This window comes from Periplaneta americana, chromosome 2 (assembly GCF_040183065.1).
Source record: "Periplaneta americana isolate PAMFEO1 chromosome 2, P.americana_PAMFEO1_priV1, whole genome shotgun sequence".
NCBI classification, from domain to species: domain Eukaryota; kingdom Metazoa; phylum Arthropoda; class Insecta; order Blattodea; family Blattidae; genus Periplaneta; species Periplaneta americana.
In genome coordinates this window covers 114,198,453-114,215,019 of record NC_091118.1, presented here as the reverse complement: position 1 = coordinate 114,215,019, position 16,567 = coordinate 114,198,453, and the positions used below count along the sequence as shown (strand labels likewise).

The 16,567-nt window shown below is 38.1% G+C and overlaps 1 protein-coding gene across 3 annotated transcripts in view; it reads right to left on the bottom strand.

Moving 5' to 3' along the window:
- LOC138694525 (LIM/homeobox protein Lhx9-like) overlaps nt 1–16,567 on the bottom strand; it is a 523,249-nt gene that overhangs the window by 333,017 nt on the left and 173,665 nt on the right. For 2 of the 3 annotated variants that reach the window (XM_069818333.1, XM_069818331.1), the window contains one exon: nt 15,363–15,775. In XM_069818333.1, the coding sequence (XP_069674434.1) occupies nt 15,363–15,775 (413 nt within the window). The remainder of the gene's footprint in view (nt 1–15,362; nt 15,776–16,567) is intronic. The other variant, XM_069818334.1, reaches the window with a different exon arrangement.

Genomic DNA, 16,567 nt, shown 5'->3' with positions numbered 1-16,567 from the left:
GAAAAAGACCTTCGAGGAGGCCGAGACGTAGATGGGAGGATAATATTAAAATGGATTTGAGGGAGGTGGGATATGATGGTAGAGACTGGATTGATCTTGCACAGGATAGGGACCGATGGCGGGCTTATGTGAGGGAGGCAATGAACCTTCGGGTTCCTTAAAAGCCATTTGTAAGTAAGTAAGTAAGTAAGATGATATAATAATAATAATAATAATAATAATAATAATAATAATAATAATAATAATAATATTGTCCCGCAGGAGTTCTTTTACATGCCAGTAAATCTACAGACATAAGCACACTTAAACGACGTCACTGACCTGGGCCGGGATCGAACCCGCAACCTCGAACACAGAAAGCCAGCGCTACACCGACTACGTTACCCAGACCGACTGAAAGTTGAAATTTTAGGATTGAAAGATTGTAAGAATGAGAAGGGATGGTCTGGAGGTATTTCTCTATTGTGTAGTTCACTGCTAGGAAAGAGTTGTTATCTATCTTGGAATGTAAACGGTACAGAATGTTAAGAAAAACAATAAACAGTTACGAAAAAGGATGCAAAAATTAAAAAAAAAAACTAAAAGAAATAGGCACTAACGTCGAAATTGTCATTTAAGTACTATAAAACCCCTTTATTTATAGCAATATTTCCATGAAAAATGTAAATATTAAATCTCAAGCATGTATGTATCAAGGAAAAAAATAGGTTTTTGCCTAAATTCCGCTCTCTATATATAACTTTAACTTTAGCTAATGAGTATTAAAAATAAATCAATATAAGCAAGGACCGGAATAAGTGTACATGAAAAATCGGTAGCACCTTAAACTTCTATAAAAATGTGTACTCAATACCATACAATACTAAATTGTAGGAAACCTCGTCCGTAGAAAACAATCTTCCCTGGAAAATAAAAGACTATACAACACTACACACAATATGAGATGGATATATAGTCTAAGGCAGGAATTAACGGGGAGAGGACGGTATTTTTTTTAACTTTTTTCCTATTTGGTGTAAAATATTAATTTTTTGTTGTAGGGAGCTCATGGTTATAGCAACTCAATAAAATATAAATATTTTGAAAAACAATATTTGGGGGCCCAGATATGAAAAAAATGTACCAATATAGAATTTTCCTAAACCAGATATATTTTTTTAACGATAAATTCAAACAGTTTTTTTTTTTTACATTTTACGTGTAAAAGCATGCTGTATAAACTATCTATAACAGAATTTTGATGTCAGTCCTTACATTTGTAAAAGAAGCAATTAAAATTTAATAACACTTTTTTTATTTCTTTTTTGCAAACAGGTAGACATATTTTTTAAATGAAATCAATTAGCAAAATTCTGTTACAGAGAAAAGTTTCCTAATACTCTAGAGCAATGGTCGTCAGCACTCGCTGAAATGTGCAAAGGGTAAGCGGAGCCGTCCCGTGTGCCCCTTCGTGCAGCAGGAAGAGGTAGAGAGAATACCCGCTAGCAGCTACGAGTGCACCATGGTGCACTGTTTTCTCCGCGGGTAAGAGACGCTAGCCCCAGGGTGCTCTGTACTGACGACCGCTGCTCTAGACAGTGTGTTGTAAATTTCATACGCGTATCTTTAATAGTTCAGAAATTATATCCATTTTTGTCTGGCAATGTAGCAAAAAATGAAGTTACCGGAAACAACAATCAAAGGGGGGGTGTGATTTAAAACCCCAAAGCGCAGGAACTTTAAAAATGGTGTCTCAACATCAGATAAGGGCACAAATATCCACAAAATGTTATGCAATGTATTCCACACATATCACAGAGTATTTTAAAGAATATTTTTTTTAAATTTACTCATATTTTACCCCAAAATACCGTTCTCTCCCCTCAATATACTTCGCAGCTGAAGACAGACCAAACTACACAGAATATTTAAATAAAATTGATACAGGTAAACTACCAAAAGCAACGCAGTTATACTGAGCAAACCAGGAAAGACCTAGGGAAATGAGGCAGGACTTATAATCTGTGTTAGGCTATTAGGCAGAAGAGCCTAACCCACGAAATAAGATATAAAGAGGGCTTGGAGAATAACAAAGAGACGAAAAATAAGTTTCAATATATCAGGCACTGATGAAAATATTTTGCATATAAAAACTCCTTGACTTTTAGTATGAATTAATTCTTCCTCAGTGTTCCATGTGGTGCGAAGGCTTTGGGTGTCTGCATCACGTCACAAATGTAGAAACATCCAACGGTTCAATTATATATCTATTTCCAGGGAAGGCAAAGAAAGTGAGAACTTAACTGTTGGATCCGTCTCCAGTCTCGCAGAACAGTTCTAGTAGCGAATCCAACAGATGAGATGTTGTTCTCCTTTTCTTCTCTCATGATTTATTTGTGCACCTTGACATTTACGTAACAAACATTCAACGTTTGAGCTATGTAACGGTTCCATTACCAACGACAGGAAAGGAAGAGATCTGTTGGATCCGTCTTCAGGCCCGCAGAATAGTTCTGGTATTGAATTCAATAGATGAGATGTTGCTTTGTTCCTCTCTGATTATGGATTTGTGCACTTAGCATAGATGTAAAAACATTCCAAGTTTCAATTATATAAGGCTTCATTAGCAGTTAAGGCAAGAAAAGGGGAACTTGATCGTTGGAGTCGTCTCCAATCCTACAGAATAGTCTTCCTATCGAGTCCGACAGATAAGAGATTGCCTTTCTCGTTTTCTCCCATAATAGAACCCGTATAAATTTTCGAAATTTTGGATGTTTCTACACCTATGACAACGTGTACACTGAGCATAGAAGATATTTAATCACATTTTAAAATAACAGTAAATTATACAAACACCTCTCTTAAGTTATCTAAAAAAAACATCCAAAGCGGTATCGTGTTTGTGTTGTATTATCAAAAACGGTGACATTGCGTCATACTGACCACATAATCATGACATCCTGATATTTATGGTGCTAATTCATAATTCTTCTTTGAATGGTGACGATAAGTCCAAATTGTGTAATCCTTGCGGTGGTAATGATGATAAGAATAAAACTGCATATAAATTTCCATTTTACTTTAATAATTAAAGTTATGCAGCTATAAAAGATATAACAACTTCACAGACACGTTTAAAGTTCACACAAATCAGTTACGCTTACTTTAGTATTACTGTTAGTGTTAGTGTTATTACCATCATCATAATGCTAACAAGCCATGGGCACTTTTTGCGTGGCTCAGCAATGTATAACGAAATAGTCTGTCACTGTCTATGTTTCGCTAATCACCTTCCTCCTCATATTCGTTTCCTTCTTCTAGTACTTGTAGAATTTATTCAACATTATCATTGTAATAATTTGGTCCGATACGTATAAATATTGCAAAATGAATATATCTATATTTGTTTATTTCCGTCAAATTACTTATCTTTTATTATAAACCATCAAGCCATTAAATTATGACATAAAAATGGAATATATTGTTGAACTTACAAGAGGCGAATGTTTTCGCCATGAAATGGCATCATCAGGTCTCATAATAGTAGTAGTGGGTAACACACAATGAACATTTTCCAAATCTGTTTATTTTACTTACTATCCTTAAATATAAGTTACATATAGACAAAGATTAATAGAACAATAATAAAATGTTGATAAAATGTAACATGTGTGATTATTAAAAATGTAGGTTACATATTATGTAACATCAGTAGAATTTGAAGAAATAACCGAGTCTAGATTATAAAAAGTAATAACATGACTAGTAAAACGATGCTGGGGTAGTCCATTATACATTGTGTACCATACTTGTAAATAATTATATTATACACTGTGATACTACCACAACATCGTTTTACTAGTCATGTTATTAGATTTTATAATACAGAGTCTTTCATAAGTAACGAGTCTATCGAAAAATCAACTATTTTGGATAGTTTTTTTAAATGATGTTCATCCTCACGAGATGAGATTCTGTACATTCGATTTGGAAGCAAACACCCCCTCTTCCCTCCGCCAGAGGAAGCTACTTATCCATGTATAATGTACATTTGATGCCAACTTAAATATGACCTGGAGCATGCCCTTCTATACGACAAGGATAATGGCACACGGCCATGCCTATACACAGGTGGATCGGTCGCACAGGCCCAATCAGTTGGCCTCCTCGATCACCTGATTTGTCTCTCCTGGACTTCTTTTTCTGGGGATTCATCAAGGATCGTGTCTATGCGACTAAGTCACGCATCATTCCTGAATTAGTGGAACGAATTGGACACACGATATAAATGGTTACGCCTGACATGCTCACCGGATTTCATGAAGAATTGATACATTGCTTACATTTGCGAATTCAGCAGAACGAAAGACATTTTGAAAATTGTACACCATAATTTGTCAACAATTGAAATTGTTTTTACATTTATGTGTTTTAATAAAGGTTTCGAACATAACCATTCTTTCCGGTGAGGGGAGGGGATGTTTGTTTCCAAATCGACTGTACGGCACCGGGAAGGGTTCTTTCTCGTGAGGATGAACATCATTTCAAAAAATTATCCAAAATAGTTAATTTTTCAATATACTCGTTCTTATTAAAGACCCTGTATAGACTCTTATTTCCTTCAAATTCCCCAACATCGTTTTACTAGTCATGTTATTACATTTTATAATATAGACTTGGTTATTTCCTTCAAATTCTACTGATGTGACATATGTAACCTACATTTTAATAATCATACATGTTACATTAAATTTTATCAACATTTTATTATTGCTCTATTAATCTTTGTCTACATGTATATTTAAAAGTATTAAGTTAAATAACCAGATTTGGAAAGTGTTCATTGTGTGTTACTCACTATTACGAGACTTGATGATGCAATTTCATGGCGAAAACGTTCGTCTCTTGTAAGTTTAACAATATATTCCATTTTTATGTCATAATTTAATGGCTTGATGGTTTATAATAAAAGATAAGTAATTTGACGGAAATAAACAAATATTCATTTGTAATTATCAATGTATCTCAATCGTAGTCTCTCAAAACTAGCTTGAATTTCTTTTCTTGCAGGATATATCAAAGTTGCCTTGCACAGAACTGTAACGTTCTGAAGAGGTTGTAGAACTCTCAAGAGAACAGGAGGAGGTTAAAGACGAACTTCGTCGGAACTGAGTGCTGTGTAAGCTGATTCGATATATATGGCACCAATCAGCGAATCACGATACTTACAAGAATGCTATCCTACGGACTTCAACAATCATTCCTATGATAGGAGTGCTAAACACAATAAGCCTCTGGTTGTGGTGTAAGCCTTGGTGCATGTGAAAGGGGAAAAATTTTCAATCTCTCCTACGGACTCCAACAATCATTCCTACGATAGAAATGGTAAACACAATAAGCCTCTGATTGTGGTGTAAGCCTTGGTGCATGTGAAAGGGGAAAAATTTTCAATCTATCCTACGGACTTCAACAATCATTCCTACGATAGGAGTGGTAAACACAATAAGTCTCTGGTTGTGGTGTAAGCCTTGGTGCATGTGAAAGGGGAAAAATGTTCAATCTATCCTACGGACTTCAACAATCATTCCTACGATAGGAATGGTAAACACAATAAGTCTCTGGTTGTGGTGTAAGCCTTGGTGCATGTAAAAGGAAAAAAATGTTCAATCTATCCTACGGACTTCAACAATCATCCCCACGATAGGAATGGTAAACACAATAAGCCTCTGGTTGTGGTGTAAGCCTTGGTTCACGTGAAAGGGAAAAAATGTTCAATCTATCCTACGGACTTCAACAATCATCCCCACGATAGGAATGGTAAACACAATAAGCCTCTGGTTGTGGTGTAAGCCTTGGTGCACGTGAAAGGGGAAAAATGTTCAATATCTGAAACATATTTATAAACTTAACAGGAGGATGGATTGGTTATACAGATGATCGTGGTTATATTCATTTGACAGATTTGCTCAAATGTTATTTATCTCAGTCGTTATACTGTGTCAACTGGATAATGAGAAACTTTGTGACACATGACACGGTTCATTTAATTAATATATGACTTAACTTTGCTAAGTCGTTTATATTTATAATTAAGCTCTCATATATCACATGGTGTCCTATTTGATTCCACAGAAACCAGCACGGCCTCCTTATAATCTTCCAGAAGAAATTCAGACTAACGACACACACTGAAGTAGCCTCAATGCTCTCATTTGTGCCAGCCCGAAAACAACATCGGAAGTCCTTATTACGTCAATCACCTGTCAGTCAGAAAACCAGTAAGAACGTCACTGCAGAAATCATGCTAGCTTCTATACATACATGGAAGAAAAGTTTCTACTCAAAATATTACCTAACCTTTCAATTTAACGCTCAGTTTAAACTATAGGGACTACTGAATGAAACGATTATTAAGCTTATTGAAATAATGAGTGAATATTTAAGTATTCGAAGATACCTGGTATAAACGTAAATCTCACAAGATTTGCAAAGTTAAGAACCTCTCTCCGTTTGGTAGAAGCCTTCATATAGTTGATCAATTATTTTACCTTCATTTCAGCCTTTTTTAACTGAGAAAATTACTATTGCCAGGAAATAGATTGAAGATTTAACATAATTTTACTCGCAGAGTTATAATCGGACATATTTTGTAATTGCACTTACTGTCACTAATGATTAAGTTAAGATCTCTAGTTCTGAGAATAATTTGCGAACTCAAGCTTATAAACTAAGATAAACGAAATAGTAACAAAATACAAGTGAAATTAAACGTAATGTTACTGAAATAACGCCTAAATTGAGGACATTTTGAACAAGCAAATACATGTAGGCCTAAATATATGGAATATAGAAGATCATATATAGACAATACACACCAGAGGAACAAAACAAACTTCATCATTGTAAGTGGTGTACGAATGAGTTGGTTCGGAAGCTTTCATACAAAGCGGAATTCGGATAATGAAGGGAAAAGACGGGAATATATTCCACGCAAATGAAATTAAATTTTGAAGTTTAGCATGAAGTAGGAAATGGAAAACAAAAATATAGATTATTTTACTACATTACTATGATGTACTCAAGTACATATGGAGTTTCAGTGCAGTAATTGTGCGTTTCTTCTTCTTCTTCTTCATAAATATAGATAGACCTATTTATAGGAATTGGCTAAAATTGAGATAAATCATAAAACGGAAAGACATAAATTATTAAATTATACCCCTCGTAGACATATAGAATTACACTGCGCATATCGTCTGAGCTACGTCGGTGTCCAAGTAAGAAAAAAAAAAGCAGTGAAATAAGCAAATATTAGGTCAATTCTGAGGTCTACCAGCTTTTACTTTAGGACCTACTGCCTGTGGGTACTCCAATGTGGCTATTTCAAATTCATTTCTGATTTAACGCCGTGTTAATATTTAAATTTCAATGTACGAGGTTATAAAATTCTGTAAACTGTGCGATTACATCGAAGGCACAAAGCCTGCTGGTCAGGTTTCGAGGCACAAGGACACGGCTGGACCGTCCTGACGCTACTCTTCTGGAACTGAAGCCTGTCCCATGGACCGTGTCCCGACCAACAATAATTCAAATTCAATCAAAATTATTGGTTAAACGTCTGCAGCGATAGGCATCGGGCGTGACGGATGAAGACATGGGATCGAACAATGAGGCAGCCCCAGGCGGGTCGTGCGGCCCCACACACGATGCTATCTACCCATTTAGCACAGACCACCGGCTGATTGACTTCAGCTTAACCCTTGTAGTCCGAGTGACCACCTCACACGATGGTATTTGTCCATTTAGCACAGACTACCGAGTGACTGCAGATTAATTTTGTAGTTTAAGTGTAGCCTAGATCTGAAACGATGCTACGTCTTCGTTTAATATAGACCATATCGCAAAGTAACTATATTAAATACCGTTGTAATTTGAGTGACCACAGGCCCATCACACACTGCTGATTATCTCTTTAATGTAGATTGTAGGGGAAACTCGGCTAATTCCGCAGTAGTGCATATATGATTTTATTGCGTGAACGTAAGTTTTGAGAGGCTGTCAACAGGAGGCATGTCCTCTGCAGTACTACAGAAAAAAATTGGTCGACACCTCTGTCGGCAATACAGTGAAACATCGAAAGTTGGCTCTTTTTCGTGTTTTGCTACACAGCTGTGAAGAAAGTGAGCATTGTTACATATAAATTGTTCCTTTTATGTTACTTTCATAATGTATTTCATAATTATTTACGACTGAGGAATTATCCGCACTGTTGCAGAATTACCCGAGTTGTTCTTTTTCAACTGTAATGTATGTACAACTAAATATATTTGCATTTGAATAGGTCTCTTTAAAATGTTATGTTTTATTCAACGACGCTCGCAATTGCAGAGGTTATATCAGCGTCGCCGGATGTGCCGGAATTTTGTCCCGCAGGAGTTCTTTTACATGCCAGTAAACCTACTGACATGAGCCTGTCGCATTTAAGCACACTTAAATGCCATCGGCCTGGCCCGGATCGAACCCGCAACCTTGGGCATAGAAGGCCAGCGCTGTACCAACTCGCCAACCAGGTCGACAGGTCTCTTTATCTCATTTAGTAATGAAAGGTTTTGTCCATGTCTACATACCTTGATAATATTTTTCAATAAACATTTTGATAAAAAATATGATAGATTTACGTCTTAATATTGCGGAATTAGCGGAGTCTCCCCTACTATACTTTCTTTTTTTTTTTATTCTTCGTCATGTTTCACCTCCTCCATTCTTATCGACTTACAATCCAGTATGGTGTCGGGAAGGATATTACTAGTTGTTGTTTAGTCAACTGTCCGAAGACAGGTTTGAACCTCACAAGTGACACCAACAAGGCATCACACATGAGGCAACTAAGCCAGAAGATAATAGGGAATAGTGGCCAGTTCCTTTCCTCCTCCATTGCATATATCACTGACTAGCAGCAAATTACACTAATCGGACTTCAGATGTAGGCTATACAAACAAATTGTTCTTCCTCCAACACATATCGTGAAGTGAGATGCACATAATAGCCAGAACCTCAATCAGAGGTAAGCTAACACTAGATACAACGTAGATCTTCTTTCTCTGTAGTCAGCACGGCGCAGGGCCAGCGCTGAGACAACACAGGACAGCGTATGACAAGGGAGTAACACTCAGTACTGTGGACGGGAGAAAAATTTCTTCTCTTGTCCACGCCAGGAATCAATATAGCATACCTCTGATCAGTAAATAGTGGTTTTATAGAAATCTACATTTGTTTCATTTTCCACAATGAATGAATGAATGGATTAATTAATTGGGAATCGGTAAGGAAACGTTTAAAAGCTAGGCGAAAAACACGTTCTTACAAGGGAAAATGGAGCTGAGAGAAAGTGTTTATGTGAGCTGCAAGGATGTTGGCCATTTGTCTCACTCTGATGTTCGCCGCCCCATATGAAAGAACATCAGAGAATTTTTATGATCAAAGCTAAAAATGGACGTATGTTAATAGCTACTACATGAGAGTGGACGAAGCACGACAAATCGGCAAGAGAGCAGGATTGCCGGAGATGTTAACACCCTGGACAGCGAGCGGGAAGAGTCCGCAGGACTCGCAAGAGGAGAGATCTGAGCCTTCCTAGTGCTAATTTTCACCCTTCCCGTTATGGTAAGTGTTATAGTCTTTATATCTTTTCGTTTTCTTTATTTAGACCGTGCTTCACTAAATTCATGAACAGACATACAACGAAACAAAACTAATTTTACAAATCTGGCTTTCAGGTAAAGCTCCCTGTGAAGCAGACTTGAATAATTTCAAGGAAAAAATTGTTCCGGAGCCGGGTATCGATAAAACTAATTGTATTACCTTAACTAGTCCTCTTGTGAATCAAGTCGCACGTACTCTGATCATGCGCACTACCTCCTTTCTGGGACATACAGTATCTGTGCGACAAAACTTTTTTCTAAGTCTGTACCTCAGGAGAGGTGAAAGAACATCCAACCAATACGGAGTAATTTGTGATCAACACGACGGTCCCCCACCCCCAGCCGTTATAAATGGTTTGCGGAACCTAATTTCGCTACTCAACTTTAACTCTCAAAACTCATCACAATGCTGGATGGGCGCTGGTCCATGCATTGACCGACATTTCAAGCGAAAATTTCTTCCCCCAATGAATACTCGAATCACTCATTCAGTAACACTAGTCTAAGACATGATGCCTTAAGCCTTGTTTTTTTCTGAACTGACGCATGCGACTTGCGAGAATCGAGGTCTGCCTCGCACAAATCCGGACTACACGAGAGATAGTGAGTGGTTTCTATAATTGCGAGGTACGCAGGCATCGAATCTCGCAGCCATAGAAACCACTCACTATCTCTCGTGTAGTCTGGATTTGTGCGAGGCGGGCCTCGCACCTTGCACGTCACATGCGTAGGTTCAGAAAAAACCAAGGCTTGAGGTCTCGTAGCTACGACGGGGGACAAGAATATAGTAGTACGCTCGTATATGTAAGGAATGAAAAGGAATGGAATTTCGGGGGGGGGGGGAACATTACGACATAGCACTGCGGTCTTTCAAGGTCTATTGCGCTAAGCCTCAAGTTAGAAGCATTCCCAACCCACACCGGCTGACTACACTAAGGTTCGCTGCGTACCCAGGTTTCGAGCAGGCAAACCCACTCGTTCCTTGGCCAGCCCCCTCCGTGCGTCACAGCTGGACTTCGGAGAATGCTATGGAATGATGACGGGTGGAGAAACGTTGACGGAATGATATTATAGATTCTTAATATGGGGAAGCGGGAGAACCTGGAAGAAAACCCCAACTGAGGCCTTGTCTGCCACAAGTGTCATTACGGGTTATTCAAGGAAAAATCCAGTTGCACAGACCAATTTACCGACAGAGTCGCTGCCCAGTGTGCGCCATAGGAGGCTGCTCTACGCTACACCCACAATGAGACGATAATGGAAATTTTTTGGGATGTCACAGGGGAACAGGAGCGATTTCTCATAAGTATAAGCGATTTCTCATAAACATCAACTTAATTTTCATCTTCGCCAGATTTTATGAAATTTGTGTTTCAAGGGCGACTGGAAAGCTGCTTCACTCCTTGTACATCAGTTTCCTCTTACTTTCTGTTGTGTGAATCTGAAGATTTTATGTAGGCCTACAGTTTAAAAGGATCGTCAAATGAATTACGTTTAAAGTAAATCGATTATTACTAGAGACGTAAATCAATTTATGTATCTACAACTTTTTGTACACAAATTGTTAACGACTTAAACAAGGCGACCTTCAAATGACAAGCCATTCTCCTTGATTTCATATCAATATTTAAAAAAATCAGTAAAACCACAATAATCAATTTCGTAATTATAAACTTCATTCTGCATTTCATACAAACTCGCTGCTATGTACTGTGTCACTTTCTGTCCCAGAAGAAAAGAGATGTCATAGAAAATGATGGAATTATGGTAGAGGAAACGGATTACAACTGTTCACTTCTGTATGTTTTTAGTCATGGATCCCGTAAAATTATGGGGGGGGGGGGAATATTGTGTATTCTGTGTGAAGTTTTAAGCAAGCAGATACATTGTTCAGTCAACTGTCGGAAGACAGGTTTGAACCTCATAAGTAGGCTTCGTATTCCAGCTACCTATAAACTGGAATGAGGTTGTCTGATTCGAAGTATATGTGACGTCACAGAGCTGGTATATGTACGTTCGTTTATACAAAATAGTTACGCATCCTCTGCCCTGTTCCTCTTAAAGACAAAATCGGGATGCAGTCATAGTGAGTAGTCTTATCGATCACTGCTCTTACTAGTTATATTATTTAAATAACTACATCTTTGTGGCTGATTGAAGGTTAATTGCAGAGGTAAAGTGCCTTAGGTAAGACGCTCAAGCGCGTAATAATGCAGGGCATAGTTGAGGATATTTGAACTAATATTTTCACTGTCAATATAGACAACATTATATATAAATTGTGTAAGATGAATGTAAAAGCGACAAAAACAGTGCACTCAAAGATACTGCAATACCAAAAGGTACAGAAAATGTGTTGAACGTAATCCAAAAGTCAAAATCTGAAAATTATGTCGACGTTTAGCATGGATTTCTGTAGCCTATCATGATGTTCTGTGCCAACATCACAATTAATAAATTAAATAATCTACATTTTAGGGAATTTCTAGAAAAGTACATAGAAAATTAGTGGATTATCAGTGACGACCGACATATACAATATACTAATGAAACACGAAAAAATATCAGACAATAGAATGTCATGTCCTATTGAAAGAATTTATTGCAATATAAAATCATTTCAAGTGACATCCGCATATGTTCAAGTTCCGTAACTTACGAACGCATGTTATTATTCACGGCAAAGATCACGACGAAAATAAACATCACGGCTCAAGCATGTGTTTACTAGTACAGCTTCAGAATGTCGGGAGTTGACTGTACTCCACGAACAAACAGCGACAACGTGTTTGTTTACATCTTTATCCGTTGCATTACCTGTGTTCGGCGTACTACATACCCAATGTGTCTTCAACTTGAGTCTTTAGGTAACTGGAATACGGAGCCTACTCATAAGTGACACTAATAAGGCATCACTCATAAGACAACTAAGCCAGGAGATAGTGGGGTTGAGTGGTCAGTTCTTCTTCCCCTCAATTGCATACATCGCTGACTAGTAAAATATTACACTAATCAGACTTCAGATGTATCATATACAAAATTTGATAACGAGAAATATGGCTATTTATTTCACGAAATAGAAGAATTTATAGCACCGAGATTAGGAGTTTCATCGCCAAAAACTCATGCCCTAACAATTAACATTACCAATGTCCATAAGAAAACTTCAATTAGAGACTGGGCACTATTAAAGGAATTTAGTTTAACAGTAAGCTGACTAATCTTCACGTAAGAAAATCAACTTTCTCAAGTTGTTGACTGATGAAATGGTCCTGTTAATGATCGATGAAGCCCACTTTCATTTAAATAGTACAGTAAATAAGCAAAATTTGTCGTTATTGGTCTGATTCACACACAAAGCAGCTTTTCATGCTCACTCCTCATAATTCACGTGTTGTGGTGTTGCCAATTTTGGAATCATAGGCCTTCATTTCTTTGAAGAGAATTACCAAACGATCAAAGTGGATTCTGATCGGTAGGCCTATACGGAGATGTTAGGGGACTTCCTTACTCCAGAGCTACATTATCGTGGAAGCGATTTCAACACCGATACTTTCAGCAAACTCAAACTTCAGAAGCGCCCATTGCAATAATTCAAGAAATGTTTTCAAACCATGTGATTTACAGAGAAGGAGACGTTCCGTGGACCTCGCGTTCTCCAAATAGGATGGGATTACCTTCTTGGGGTCTCAAGTGTAGACCTACATTAAGAAACCAAGAGACATTAACGCATTTTAAGGCCGCTATACAGAAAAAAATTACAGTCATACCAAACAACATGGTGAAGGAGCGATGCGAAATCTGCGTATCATAAATGGCGGAAAGTATTGAAGAGATGCGATGTTTAAAAGTAAATTATATAAATTGATAGGCTATACTCAAATAGCATTTTATAACCTTTATAACAAAGATTAAATTTTAATTTATAGTTCATATTGTTAATTTCATTTTTGAATCTATTCTACGTCCATTTGTAATGTAGCATATTAAGGAAAAGCATCGCATTGGTAAGATTCTCCTTCATTAACCAAATTTTAGAATCTTTGAATAAAATATTCACGGGATCAATAAGAAGCTTTTTTTTTGTGGAATGTCTACAACTTATGCATACTTAAGAAATTCCGTCTTAAATTGGACATTTCTTTACATATTTTTTTCCTCTTTTCGGAATAAATTATATAGAATGCCGTGATAATTTTACTTTTCCATAATAAATTTCCCTCTGGCAATAATGCCGTAATAGTGGGGAAAAATTCGTAATACAGTACAGCATCGATTATCCGAAACAATTGGGGACGGGGGATGTTCGGATAACTGATTTTTTCGGATAACCGATCATTTAAGAAAACAAATTGTACTGGTGTCATAGGAGCAGTATGAAACAAAGAAACACTGATATTGAACACAAAACTGTACACACAGTATATATTTTGTATCACACGTCTTACAAATAACACAGAGCACTGACTAGCCTAGTTTGACAAGTTCAAAATGGTCATTAAATTAGGCCTACAGTTTAGGAAAAAAAGTCTCCCCCCCACCCCCAAGAGCTGAAACTGGTTTTTTTTCCGCTAAATCTCGCAAATAACGCTAGCAAAACTTCTACATGGCTCGCGCGCGCAAATTTGAATTTGCCAACTGGAACGCTTTCGGTTAACCGATGTTTCGGTTGATCGGTGTTCGGATAATCGATACTCTACTGTAGTTGGCACCTCTGCACATGCCATGTAACCTCCAACAACTAAATAAGTTATCCAATTATGTGGGAATCGAAGAGCAAGGTACAGATACTACAAATTCAGCTAGAGAAAAAAGTGATGTAAAACACACTCATACATATCGACGTGATATAATTAAAAGTATATATTTTGTGCGAGATCGTGCGTATTTGCTTGGTTTCCGCACAAAACGAATCCGCGGAAAATCTAAAATTTCACATTCAGTATTCCCAACCTAACACACATAACAATTTCCCTCTTCTTACCGCTTAAGTGACATATTGATTTTACTGCTTTAGGCTTTTAACACATTGTTTTAGAGACGTTCAATATAGTAATAATTATAAATTGGAAACTTTCCACTGCAATTTCACCTAAATTCCACTGTTAATTATTGTTTTTAAATATTTGCAAAAATTAAGTAAACTCTAAATCATTACATAACCTTACCGTTTGTTTTAAGTTCGCATTTATAGACTGGGGGGGGGGGGAAGACAGACGTATATCACGGCCTGCTGGAGTATAGTAACAACAGAAAACATTTTAAAGCAACAATGTTGAAGATAGATATTTTTGTTTTGCAAATTTGCCGTCATTGAACAGAAACCAAGATGGAGATTTCATTGCAACTAATTAGAAATTCCTCTTTCAGGTATGTAATAAACGATCTTCGCACAAAATAATGTACGATACACGAGCGGTATGTTTTCTTTCAATTCTCGGAAATTAAAAAAGCTCAACTACGTTTCGCTTTTTCAAACTTTTTCTCGAACATGAAAACTTCAACATACCGCTCTTGTAACGCATATTACTATTAACAGTTACGAAATATACGAGTACAATGTAAATAAATAATTGAATAATAAGGTCTATAAAGATACACACTTTCTAATAGTGCACAATAATAATTGCTCATGTCCTAATGAATGTTCAACGTCACTCAGTAACTGATTGTGGACCTACCTGTAGTAGTCCTTCTTGCAGTAGATGTTGCCGTCTCGCGCGTAGCATGTCATCTCGCCGTCCAGCGTCTGTCGGCACTGGCAGCACTGCAGACAGGACGCGTGCCAGCGCCGGTCGACGGCCAGCAGGTAGAAGCGGTCGGATATGCGATGCCCGCAGCCCGCGCACACCACGGCGTCGTCGGGGGGCAGGAGAGGCGCGTCGCAGTTGTTGTTGCAGGGCGGGGGCGCCCGGTGTGGCGCGTGGTGCGCACAGCTGCTGCCGGTGGTGCTGGGGGTGCTACAGTTGCTTGTGCTGGTGTTTCCGGGCTCCAGGTCGCCCATGGACGAGGGGTCGCAGGAGTGGACCGGCAGGTTGGGAGACAGGTCGCGGGACGGGTCGTACGCGGGACCGATGTAGCGCTCGTGCTGCTGCTGCAACAAGCAGAAAAGAGGCTGTTGTGACGACCATGGCCGTGTCGTTGCCATAACAACCAAAAGCCACGCAACCATGGTCGTAGCGTTGCCATGACAACCACAAGCCACGCAACCATGGTCGTGTTGTTGCCATGACAACCACAAGCCACGCAACAGTGGTCGTAGCGTTGCCATGACAACCACAAGCCACGCAACCATGGTCGTAACGTTGCCTTGACAACCACAAGCCACGCAACCATGGTTATATTTGTTACCATAAAGATAAAGAACCATACAATCACAGCCGTATCGTTATGATAATCATACTTTGCATGTCACACAACCACAGCCGTATCGTTGTTATGATAATTAATCATACTTTGCATGTCACACAACCACAGCCGTATCGTTATGATAATCATACTTTGCATGTCACACAACCACAGCCGTATCGTTGTTATGATAATTAATCATACTTTGCCTGTCACACAACCACAGCCGTATCGTTGTTATGATAATCATACTTTGCATGTCACACAACCACAGCCGTATCGTTGTTATGATAATCATGCTTTGCATGTCACACCATAGCCGTATCGTTCTTATGATAATTAATCATACTTTGCATGTCACACAACCACAGCCGTATCGTTGTTATGATAATCATACTTTGTATGTCACACAACTACAGCTGTATCGTTATGATAATCATACTTTTCATGTCACACAACTACAGCCGTATCGTTATTATGATAATCATACTTTACATGTCATACAACCATAGCCGTATCGTTATTATGATAATCATAC